Source organism: Falco naumanni, chromosome 7, assembly GCF_017639655.2.
Source record: "Falco naumanni isolate bFalNau1 chromosome 7, bFalNau1.pat, whole genome shotgun sequence".
In the NCBI taxonomy this organism is placed as follows: domain Eukaryota; kingdom Metazoa; phylum Chordata; class Aves; order Falconiformes; family Falconidae; genus Falco; species Falco naumanni.
The window spans coordinates 53,546,850-53,560,138 of record NC_054060.1 but is presented as its reverse complement, the minus strand read 5'-3'; the positions used below and the strand labels follow the sequence as shown (position 1 = coordinate 53,560,138).

General features: G+C 36.9%; 1 protein-coding gene across 10 annotated transcripts in view; it reads left to right on the top strand.

Annotated features, from left to right (window-relative positions):
* Window positions 1-13,289, top strand: part of GPHN (gephyrin) — a 297,146-nt gene that overhangs the window by 92,994 nt on the left and 190,863 nt on the right. For all 10 annotated transcript variants that reach the window (XM_040600164.1, XM_040600163.1, XM_040600161.1 and 7 more), the window contains one exon: window positions 2,372-2,450. In XM_040600164.1, the coding sequence (XP_040456098.1) occupies window positions 2,372-2,450 (79 nt within the window). The remainder of the gene's footprint in view (window positions 1-2,371; window positions 2,451-13,289) is intronic.

The following is a 13,289-nucleotide window of genomic DNA, read 5'->3' as shown; positions in this document are numbered from 1 at the left end:
AACAAAGACAGTCTCTGGCAAATCTAGGCTTTAATTATAAACATTTCCTTCAAACACATTTTATTTTATAAACTGCATGGGTACATACGTACAAATAATGGGCAGGTTTACTGATAGATAAATTTATGTTGTTATTTTTCAATGTCCCTTTAAAAAAGTTTTTGATCAGTTGCAGTAGTTTCCTCAATTATAATTGTGATTACTTTTGATGAGGAGATTGGAGAAGACAGCAGAAGAAATACAGCATGTTTAGATTAAAACAATTAATGTTTAAGAAATATTTGATTTGTCTGTAGTGAAACAACATTATCAACGATCATTTTAATTCATGACATGTAGCGTTGGGCTAGGAGATGTGTCAATGCATCACTAGTGTAGGATTCCTGACAAGACAGTAGGTAACATGTTCTGTTTACTGTTTTGTTGCCAATATTGACAAGAGGCAAATGCAAACTCAAATACCAACTTAGCTGGATTTTTTTTTCTGCCTTAAAATCTAGAGTGTAGGTTGTTTACGAGTTTGCTTATCTTGGAATTACTCCTTTAACTCAGGAGTTAGTGACTGTAGATTCAAGAGTGTTGGTTTCAGTGCAGTGTATGGGCACGGAAATGAAAAATCTCCGAAGGGTCAGGTGCCCAAGGTGAGCTGCTGTGGCAAGGCGGGTAGCCCTTGTGAACTCAGTACTGGTAACTTTCAGTTTAGTATAGACACAACGATTAAATTGTGGTGGAAGGAACAAGCCATCAGTTCTGGACTTCCTTAGTGCAGGTAGCTGCTATTTAAACTGGAAATCCATGACAATTACCTCGATGACAAGAGCATCCTTGTGACACACTGCCTGCCTTTTGGGGATCCTGTGTGATGAGCAGCTGTTTGGTAGAGTTTTCAGAGACAGCAGCTAGGAGAAGCTCAGGATTTCAGCTGGTTATTACAGTGCTGAAGTGCAAAGCAGGTAAACTTCTTATTATCAACACTTGACAAATACTGCTGTTACTGTCATATACTGTCCACTGTCAGGTTTTGTGTGAGAGCTGGGGCCGCTATCTGTTCCATCAGCTACTCCAGCACCTTCTTCTGGGACTCCTTGTTCTGGTACTTGTCTTTCCCAGCAGACCAACGGCCTCAATGCTTGTGAGATGCGTTGGCAACAAGGGGTACTGGTTGAAACATTTTGTGGGTTTGTAGTGTGTGAGGTAGGCCTGCCACAGTATGTATGTAATCTGTGAACATAACATATTTTGGGGATGATTTGCATTTTTTTGATGCTGGTGATGCATGTGAATATTTACAGATGTAAATGAAAAAGAGTATTTAGAGAGCAGTTAGAAAGAAGTACGAACACTTGCTTTTGCAGAGGATTTTGAACACATCCTCTTTCACCAGATGTGAGGCTGTGTTCTGTGTTGGAAGATGAGTAATAATGCATTTCTTCATAAGCTCTCTTCAAGGCAGATAACCTTGCTAGTTATGGCAAATTGATCCTTACACCAGTTTTGCCATATTACGTCCTCTGTGTCCTTCAGAAAGTTTGCTGTAGTTGGAAATAACTAATTCCTTTGAACTGATGCTGATTATTTTTTTTTTTGTTTGGTTGGTTGGTTTTTTGTTTTTCCCCCACCTCTCAAATTGACTGGTGGTGTTTAAGAGAAATGAGTTCACTTGTGGGCATGGGGTGCATATGCTGAAAGCATTAGCCAAGAGAACAGATTTGGAGTTTCAGGTTTAAGTTTGGTCTTTTTTTTTTTTATGTAGTGATGAAAATGAAAGCACATCACTACTCTTTTAAGACTTCTGTGAAACTTACTTGTTGTAATTTCAATTACAGTAACTAGCTGCTTTACATGCACTTTATAAGTTAATTATAAGCTGTTTGAATAGATTTTTGCTCTTGATTGCTTGTTTTGGATATGGCTTCTATTAAACTCTTTGCTAACCCATGAACAGCTGTGAATTGAAGTACATAGCGACTCACTGTTTCTGATTAGGTGAAGAATACTGACTGGTGCATGATTAAAGACTCTGCTGTTGCATGTGTGGATATCTGTGTATACCTGAGCATCCGGTGTTTGTCTTTGACACTTCTGTAGCCACAGATGGAGAAGTAGTAAGGACACCAGCTAAAACTGATTGTCTCTGTGTAATCTGTGATACAGTGTTTAGCACTTTCCATTGAGTTGGTTTATCTTTAAATTAGGTGAAACCTCACTGCAAATCAGACTTTATAGATGAACATACAAATTACACCCGATACCAAAAAGCGTTTCTAGTTAATCAAAAGCACTGCATTCTGGTCTTAAATTTCCACCTCTTCCCCCCGCCCCCCTCTGTTTTTGTTTTGTTTTGTTTTAATTTTATTTCTATTTTTTTTAGTGAGTGACAGTTGCTTCAGGAACCTTGCCGAGGATCGTAGTGGGATAAACCTTAAAGATCTGGTCCAAGACCCTTCTTTGTGAGTATCTGGCTCTTATTGCTAAGCAAAGAAAAACTTCTTCATGATATCATTGTGAGTAGTTTTGTAATTATATAAAGAAGTAGTATGATGAAGTATACTTAGTGCTTTAGTGGTAATATGCTTGCCAAGTTGTTAGTCTGTCATATAGACAAATATTATTAGAACAACGTTGCTTTTTACATGCTTCTGTTCATGAACTAACATCTAGTGAGCACATATGGTAAAGGGTACAAGAGTCGTTAGAGGTAACAGATTGTGCATGTTGGTATTTCTATGGAGGAGTTGTGTGCACATTGTTGCCCTCCTTTTTTAAGGAGGAACTGTATATAAATTAGGAATTACTGGATAATTATGTTATCATCAGTTATCTTAACGTGTAGAATCTCTTTTATCTGATTTCATACAGCTGATATTTATTTCCTCCTCTACTACCTGTTTTAATTCAAGTATATGAGCAGATGGTCCAATTTTTACTTCATGGCAAGCCTAGTGCTCTTCATTTCAATGTTGTATTTTCCTCTGAGATAAAATTCAACCTCATGAGCTCTGAGCCAGACGTGAAATGATATCAAAACTTCTTGTGGGTTTTTTGTTTTTTGGTTTGTTTTTTTCTCTTCAGTTAACTTCAGTACTAGCTGAAAATGTTCTTGCTAGTGTGCACAAGTGTAGCACTTCTTATGAGGGAAGGGAAAGATGGGTAAAATTCACATATTTTTACCATGAATGATAGTGCATTCCACAGTGGGTCCTAACATGATGGGCATTTATACTGGCAGAGCACATTTTTCAATATTTGTTGAGAAGTAGTGGAAAATAAGGTATATTTGACATCTTATTTCAGTTACAGAGCTTTTTTAGTAATGAAGTAGATGCATAATCTGTTTTGACATTTTGCTACAGGCAAATGGCATCTATGCATATATACATCTGTTCTTGGGAATTTTTGACATAGTATATGTATTATTTGATAATTTATACTTCTGAAACCATAGAGGAACAGGGGACAAGTGTAAATATTGCTTGAGATTCACCGAATTAATACAATGGGTAAATTTTTAAGAATTACTATCCAAGTGCTGAAGTCAAGACTATTTCAAAGGTCTTAATTTTCAGTGAAAATTTGCCTTTTGGGTGTTTGGGGTTTTGTTTTCTTTTGGGGAATTGTATGTGGGTTTTTGAGCTACAGGTATGCTGGTGTGCTTCGCGTAGTTTTGGTTTTGCAAGTCTAGAGTTTACTTTCAGTAAGGATGAATTGCCTTTGTTGTAGAATGATCTTTTTCCTTACTGTTTATCAAAAGTGATGACATCTTCTAGTTTCCTCCCCTGACCATAACTTAAATGAAGACGACTGTAATCTGCAAAATAAATTAAATGGATTTCTGTTGCTTATAGCATAACAAGCATAAGTGACTGTAATGTAGCCATTTTTATAACTTTGAAAGAGTAAATAAAGTCTCAAAACATCTGTTAGGTCTCAAGGACTGTTCATGGCACTTCAATTATATAATAGATTATCATGCAAGAAATGTCTTTTTCCTGTCTAATGATAGGAATGCATAGACCTTTTTTTGTCTTTCCAATCAATATTCTTGCAGTTTTACAACTGAATAAAGAGTATTAAGAGTTCTTGCAAAATACGTAATTGCGTGAGTGAATCTCCAAAAATGAAGAAACTATCTAAGGCTATATTGTTCAGCCCAGCCTTTTGTAGGTGACTCTAAGGTCCCATGGCATCTGAATTCTTTATTATGCAAAGAGAAATGCAAGGGACAGCATGGGACTGAAGCATGAAAGTGCCAGTGAAAAAGATGTTTTAACCTTTTTGGAAATAAGAATAAAGGTTAATTAAAATCTTTAGAATATTTGGCTAAGGTTTTCACCTGTAGTGACACCTGAAATACCAAAATAGCATTAAATTCATATTTAAAGATTAGGATTTCTTTGATGCTAGTTTGCTCTGACTGTAGATGAACTGCCTCTTTTCTTTGTAATCTAATATCAGATACCAACATGAGATTTACATAAAATATTCTGCTGCTTTCTCTGCAAATGGCTCTGTCACTCTCAAGGTTTGTAGTGCATTTGTAATGTTTGACACTATATAAAATAGTTTTACAAAGAGAATGCGAGAGATTTTAGGTTCATTAGCATATAAATAGGTAATCAGTGTATACTTTTAACAGGAGTTCACATTACTAGCAGATGATGGGTTAGCAGTAGAGGTAGAAATTCAGTATAATGCACCAAGAGGACAGTATAAAAAGAAGTTTAAGTGGTTTTAGAACTGTGACACCGTTTTGAATGGTGCCCATTTCTTGTGAGACTTTGCTGCTTCATATGGTTGTCTAAGCTACACTGGCATCTCCCTTGTTGTTTGCCACTCTTAGCTCCATCATAGACAACTTCTCTTTTGTTACTGCAGAAGGCTTTTCCTGAAGGGCTGAAAGTGTGTCTTTACATTCAAATGAAACTCTATAAAGACAGCATCACAGGGTTTTTTGATTAGTGTCTGATTTATATCAAGTGTGCCTAACAGTCTTCTTTTCCCCAACTGATTTCCCAGCTAGAGCAGCCAGGATTCTGTAAACTTGATCTGCTTTCTATTCTCTCATAATATAAATATAAAATAAAAGCTCTGCTGCTCAGATCAGGAGTTTAGTCATCCCTTTCTATTTGTATGTGTTTTATTCTGTCAATGAAAATAGAAATGCCGCTTAAAAAAACCCAAAGCATATCAGATAAACATAAAGTGAGGAGTTTACTGTCTGATTTTGGGAGAAGGAAGCATGTGACAACTTTACAATTAAACCTCATTTTATAGTTAATTACAGAAAAGTGGAATTTGAACAAAAAATTGATTAGAGGTTCAGCTGAAAAGGTGAGTTAACTGCTGTCCTTTATTTATTGCAGCGGATCATGAAATCATAGAATGGTTTGGGTTGGAAGGGACTTCAAAGATCATCTAGTCCCAACCCTCCTGCAATGAGAAGGGACATCTTCAACTAGATTAGGTTGCTCAGAGCCCTGTGATTTCTCTGTGCTATACAGAGTCCAGTTTTGGACACAAATCTTAAAGTTATAGAGGTGTGTAGGAGAACAGCAATAGGAGAAGGTAGTTACTGGCATGCATGACAGGTGTCACTTAATTCAGGAAATTATTGTGGAAGAGAGGAAGTATGAGTTGCTGACAATGTAAAAGATTATTAAAGGGATTGTTCTTTTTGGCTGATGAGAAAGAATTAGTTCAACTTATAACAGATGAGATTGTTTGGATAGTTGGAAAAAAATTTAAATGTCAGTGTAACAAAGAAACTGGAATCTATGTCTAAGAATGCTGGGAAGAGCCCTGTATATTATGGTTTGTGTATACTTGATCCTGTGTAAGCGCAGACAGCTGGAAGGGCAACTTTCCCAACCACCCCCTATTCCACTTCTTCTATGAAAAAGGTATGCATTCTGGCAATTTGGCATCAGTGTAGTTAATATGACCAAAACCCAGATGGAATTTATCTAGGTTCCTATATAGGAATTATATAGGATTCCTGTATAGGTAACTTAATGTGGCTATGAATATTCAAAGTCCAGCCCTGCCAACCATTCCGGTAACACATTAAAGATATTTAAAATTTTGCATTCTACAGAGGAGATTTATCTACATGAGAAGACTATAGGTGTATTTCCATGAATGGTCCTAAATAGCAGAGCTGCAGACAACAGGTGTAATTGGAGGAACTAGGCTGGTGGTTCTTAGATGGTGGTACAGATGTTCTTCAGACTATGTTCATCTGAGGTAAAATGCAATGAACATCTGAAAATACTAGCAAAGTCCTGCTTTTGTGAGGAGATCTTTGAGGCTCGGTATCAAGGCAAAATTTCTTAAGCTGATGCTCAAGGAAAGACAGAAAACTGATTAGTTCATTTGACTCCTCACTCAGGAGCAGACTGAATGTTACCCTCTTTCTTCCCCTCATTCTCCACCCTCAATACCCAGTCTGTGCTTAGGAGAGAAATGGGTTAGATAGAATTCAATATAGCTATCACCTCAAACTCTTCCTAGGTTCTTTACTACTGAAATTTTTCGAACTGTAAGTTACTTAAATACAACTCTGAAGCATGATATCAAATCATTAGAGGGTTAGGTATACCTCTACCTACTTGAAGCAAAAATTCTGTTTGTAGACATTCCAAAGTTTTAGCTCGTAGCTTCACTTTCTAAGATGTTCCTTTCAGCTCTAGCCTGTATATGGACATTTATAAAATACTTGTCTAGACAGAAAGGAGGATGCTTTTAATCCTTCTGTGCAATTCAGTAGCTGCAGCTGCACGTAATCACTGATAGACATTTGTTTTGGAAACATCTTCAGAGCTTCTTCAAGATAAGCAAGATCCAAAAGATTCTGAATAGCTTCTTTATTTCTAGGCAAAATCAAATCACATCTAAACTGTTTCATATCACCTTCAGATTAGCTGACTTCAATTAAGAGAAGATAGATAATAGAGGATAATAGAGGTAAGAACAGGTAACTTTTGACAGGAGATCAGAAGCAATTTTAATACCTGTATACTACAGAAGCTGGTTTGTTTGTGTTTGTTTGTGGTTTTTTTTGTAAAAGTTGTGAGAAGAAAATGTTATTTATCCTCTGTGTAGTTCTATTAGAAAGACAACCAAAATGCTAATAATCCACAAGGTTAACGGGTCTGTGTTAGAAACTCCTGGATGAACTTTGCATTCCATTTGTCTGTGATGGGAGATAGAAGTCTGACAGAAGTTGTCTTTGTCACTGCCTTGTTGTATTTTACAACCTTGGGAAGAGGAGTTAGATACTTTTTCTGGGGAGGAGTTGAGAGAGTTTTATAATTTGTCACGTAATCTTAAGGACTGAAAGTGATGAAGGAATTCTTGAGGAGCTCTGGTTTGTTGGTTTTTTTGTTTGTTTTTTTTGTTTTTGTTTTTTTTTATCTTACTGAGGACATAATCTATACTGTAGGATTGAAGACCACATAAATACAGTGTTAAGTCTGTGGATGTAAAATTTCACAGTATTGATCTTCAGTTGAAAGAGCCTGTCTAGCAGTTGTTGAGGATAACTGGAAGTATTGTAGTTTGTTCTTTCTGGGTTTTGCTCATTTGAAAATCAGTAGCATATTCTGTCTTGTTGATGGTTACAAATCCTGCGTTCTGATGATACCAGTTCTCTCCCTCTCCCCTTTATGCAGCCTTTCTAGTTTTTCAGTGCCTGTTATAATACATGATTATCATGCCTGTTTCTTTTATTTAACTGCTGGTCGCAGTAATGCAGCATAAAGAGGAAACATTTCTTTTGTAATCCTATCCGCAGCATTGTTTTGCAGGAGTATTCTAGCAGGAGCTCATGCTTAGCTGTTTGTCCATCACTTGACTGTACTAGCACGTTTTCCCTAATAGTAGGCCTGCCTTACAAAAATACTTCTCTTGTCTCCTGTTAGTGACCTTATCTGTAAGCATCAAGTGATTTCATCAGCTGGTCTTTGTCAGGACTGGAGGACTTGGTTACACAGAGGAGTAATTCTGAGATCTAACAGAATTACAGCCTATTTTAAGTATAGCATCTAATGAAAAAGTTGTACCTGGCAAACTTCCAAAGATCTGATACCTACCTAAAGTAATTGATGATGAGTCTGATCTAATAAGCACTTCTTAAAATCTGTATAAATAGAATTGGCCTCGTGCTATTCTGATGGCTTGCTATTAGTCTGGGGGAGTGAGTGAGACAAGCCTTTATCTGCTTCGACCGCAAGCAGAGTTCAAATGTGCCTGAGAAAATTGTATTTACCCTCCTTTGAGATAATTAAACGTATATACCTTAAGTGGCCAAAGTTTCTTGTTTCTTCTCAGGCCATTTTCCCCGCTTGGCTTCTCTATAGTCCAACCAGACTCCATCAAATTTTTACCTCCAGTCATATGAACAAATCCCTAAACATTTTGTAAGGGGCTCTCTGTTTAGGCATAGTGATTATCTGAGGGAAACCTACTTTTCAACTTCGTTGAAGACTTTATCCATTACTTGTGCTTGAGAAAAGAATTTTCTCAACATACAAGATTCCTTGGCAGTTAGTAGCAAAAATTGCTAATATTGCATGCATTTTTCTTTGGCTGTTTAGGCTTAATGACTCATAAACCTTTAGGAACAACATCATCTGTCTAAAGCAAAACCTTAGCAACAGTCTGTGGCAAAGCAGAACATAAGAAAATGTCTTTCTAATGCACTTAGCAACTTTCAACCCTGATACGGTTTTTTACGTCTTGGCCCAAAGCAGTCTCCTGTAACCTCTTTAAAGCTCCATGTCAGCTTTATCTACCAATAGTAGTTACATTCAAAACAAACTTGTCTTCTCTTATCATACAGTTTCCAAATGCTTTGAAGGAATTTTCATCCTTTTGCTCTGGCAATGCCCTGCAGTATCGTGCAATTAAGAAATTTATGAGCTAATCAAGTAACTGAAAAGTTGGTCTGGAACCAGAGGCAGTGCAGCCCTAGTGCTATGTCTGGGCTGATGAGCATTGCTGAGGGGAAAGGGTTGTTCACTTGTGTGGCAGCTGCAGCTTGGGTGCTCCGTTTGGCTTTTCAGTTCCAGTACTAGTTTGAGAATTAGTTCTAGTACTTCTCTATGTGGCAGGGATTCACTGCTTGAAGCTTGTTAGCCAGGAGCTTCTTCTCAGAGAATTTCTACGCTTACAGGATCTGTAACCGGGGTTCCTCCTTGTTATTAGGGAATTTTAAATTTAATACATTTGAAACACACTCTTTTTTTATGGAGCTGTCTAAAGAAATGGTTCTATTCTGCGGCTTGTTCTGGAACTAAGAGTTATAAATGGATATATGGTGTTTGTTGGAATAAGAAACATCACTGGTTACGGAGATTTACTAGATGCTTCATTTTCAGGGTTAAAGTTTATGTTATTTTTATTAGTTATATTAAACTTCCATTTATAAATGAAAATGCTGGAAAATATGTTTTAAAAGGTTGTAAAGAAAAGCTGTGTCCTTTCTGCTCTGTTTTACTTTGTTTACTATCTGATGTCTGAAAAATACGTAGGACACAAGCTGAGAAACGGTGATCAAGTTTCGACCTAGACAGTGTCACAAAACTGATTGGAAGTTGTTTCTGTGTATGTTTTAAACCTTGATTTTATAAGTATCCCCTCAGCTTGTGACTTAGAATTCATGCCAATTTTTATTTTTCTAGTTGCAATTTTTAAATCCCTTTGTCTTAATACCTTACATTCTCCAATAGTACAAGAAAGAGCCTTAATACAAAGAAGTAATTCACTACTTCCCATCGGCAGGCAGATGTTTAGCCAGTTGCTGGAAAGCCAGGCTTCAGCATGCAGAAGTGTTGCTTGGGAAGACAAACACCACAACCACTAATCGCCCTTCCTCCTCTCCTTGCGTGTTGATTACTGAGCGCAGTATTATGGTATGGAATATCCCTTTGGTCAGTTTGGATCAGCAGCTGTGTCCCCTCCCAACTCTTTGCCCCCCCTCAGCCTACTCATTAGGGTGACGGAGGGCAGGGAAAGGCCTTGATGCAGTGCAAGCACCATTCACCCATAGTTAAAGCATTAGTATGTTATCAACGCTGTTTTACTCACAAATCCAAAACACAGCAAGATACCAGTTGCCATGAAGAAAGTCAACTCCATCCCAGCCAGAGCCAGTACACATACGAGTAATATTATAATTGTGATTTTTCCCTTTACATTTGGAAGAAATACAGACAAGACTCCTGTGTGTCTTGGTATATTCAAGATTGAACCAAAATGACTTTTTACAGAAGTAGGAACATTAGGTATGTACCAAGTACTGGTTACTGGTCACGGTCTCAGAGTTAAATATGACAAGACTCTTCGGTAATCATTTGCACTCATAATTGATAAGAATAGATTGGAGTAGAATGTGAAGTGTTCATTTGGTTGACTATAATTTTACAGCCCATCATTTGCTTTTAATTTAATGGCATAGCAGCCCAGCTTCCTGGTCAATATTCCATTTTTTAAAATCACAGTTCAAGATCTTTTAAAAAGCTTCATGTATGATGCTACGGATTTCCTTGAGAGAAAAATCCACAACAGCTTCTAGTTGCACTCTCTAGTCTTACCTTAGTGACCTTATATTACTTTTCTGATCTTCTCATTTCAATCTTCTTTTGGAGGAGTCTTTTTCTATTGCATTTGCCATTTTCATCAGCTTTCTACTGTCTGAGGATCTGTGACTCTCAGGACTCAAACAGCCTCTTCTAAGCCCATCTTGCCCCCTCGGGGCTTCATCTGAATCTCGGTTAACATGACTCTTCACCTGACCTCATTCTTCTTGATTAGTCTTTATTTCTGTCCATATCCAGATATTTTCTGGGTATTTAAAGGGACTGTCTTCTCATGCTGCCTAGATATTGGAAAGAAAATATTGTGTGTATTTGCAGGAGAGAGAGAGATGGTTTGTGGTGCTGGTCCTTAGGTTAACCTTCATCAGTGGATGATTCTCTGAGAAAATCCTCTTAATACTCAGCAGTGTATTAAGTGTGTTTCTGTATGATCAAGAAAGAAAATAAGGTATGAGGACTTACTGAAAAAATCAAGAACAAAACAGAAGACCTGTTTATATGACTGTATAAACCTGGGATGTGCTTACATCTTGGCTACTGTGTTAACTTCTAAAAGGGATACAGTATGGATCATAGGATTAAGCAGAGATTTGGAACAGCTTCCACACATAGAGAAATTAAATAGACTAGAACTTTTCACTTCAACCAAGAAACAACATATGGTGGCGGTACACAGAATGACTAGCATTAAAAAAAAGTTAGAGGCAATTATTCACTGTTTTTCACGGATCAGAAATTGTGACAGGAAAAAATTCAGACAGCAGGTTTAAAGTGAATAAAAGTACATCCTTATTCAAGTGTAACAGAACTGAGTATTTCATAATTGATGTAACATCATGTGGAAGACTGGAGTATAAATGATAGATATAAAAAAGGGAATTAGACTGATGGACCTACTATGGCTGTTAAAGCTGATGATCTGTGTGCAGCATCTAGGTCAGCAAAGCTCCTGAACTGAAGGTGGCAAGAGGCAGGAAGTGTGTACCTGGGAACAGATCATGCTCTGTGTCATATATTTATTCCCTAAGGCTTTGTTTCTTAACACCAGAAACATCATACTGAGTTGTGTGGACCTTTAGGCTGAGCTGGTATGGCAATTTTTATATACTTCTTTCAGGAATAATAGTTTCATAAATGGTGGAGCACATACAAACTTGAAACACTTTTCAATGGGGTCACTAATCAGTTGTCCTTCAAAGTAGAGTGGGCTTGCTTGATATGGCTGAATTTCAATTTGGAACTTTCAGTAGTGGGAGAACAAAAGCCTCTCAATGCAGGGGTTGTAATCATTTATTACAAGGGAGAAAATTTCCCTCCTCTAATCTGACTATTAAAAATTATTAAATGCTCCTCTGAAATGTTCTTTCTTCTGAAAATCAATTGTGAGCTGATGCCTGGACATGAGTCTTTTTGTAGGAGAGAATACATTTTGTCAAAGCTATAAATACTTGAAAGAATGCCTTACTTACAGAAGGCTTCTATAAAATTTGTGTACTTATTTGCACCATAGATTAGGATAGCAGGGGAAATGGATAATCTGCTACTGAAAGATTTTAATAGAACACCTAGCTTCAGATGTAAAGGAAGCCTTTGCCACACATTTTAGGAATGATTCTGACACCAACATACAGAAAGTTGCTACCCAGAGATATTTTCATGCTTTTATACAATGCTACTCACTGTATTTAAATTCTAAATTGCTTTCTTAATAGAAAGAGTTGTCCTGCCATCACTTCTTATGGGGGACTCTTTAAAATCGCTTTTTTTTGAGCACTGTACAGCAGAAATACATACAGATGGTGGCTTAAGAGGGCAGAAGCATAGTTACCACATGATAATTCTTGTGGTGTTTTCATGTACATTTTCCTCACCTTCTTTCGCTGTAAGTTGAATTTTACCATGGATTCTTTACTTATGCTTTTCCCTTTTATCTGTGCTAACATATAAACATCATAAGAGCCTAACCAGGATGTAGGTATATTTTCTATGGATGATGTCAGCCTTGAAGTTCAAAACTGACATATCAAGGGTTCCAAAATTACCTCAAGTGATTTTCTGCAGACAGGTATTTTGAAGAAACAATTATGCTACAACTGTAAATGCTTATACCCTTAATAATTCTGTTAAGCTTTTTGCTTTTTCTTTAGCTACAGTATCTCTCTTCTTACCTCCGATTTAATGCCCTTCATTATATTATAATAGAAATTTTTTTTGTAATACAGTTCTATTTTCTGTTGGCTAGTTGGTTTCAGATAAGAGACTGTATCTCATCTATTAAGTGATATTTTTGGTTGGAAATACAGTGTTCCTATGAAATTTGCTATTGGTGTCGTTTCCAGACAGGTGATGCTCTGGAGCGTCATTTGACTGACATTATTGAATTACCTACTTAAAAATACACACTGAGAGACCTTTTTTCTCCCTCACCACCTCTTCTGTCAGTATGTTTCTTTCATTGTCACAAGCATTCCGCACAATTAATGTGCTCTGTAGTTCAGTACAGTATGTGGAAATGTCATAGAAAGTGTTCAGCTACACAGTAGATCATGGAGGGATTTTTAAATGTGGCAATGCAAAACTGGAATCTTTCTTCTCTATTGTAAGAAAACATATTCCATTTGTTCCTATGATTTAAAAAAAAAAAATTGCTTATGAGGTGGTATTTTTTTTAGTCTACTGTGTTCCATTTTTCTA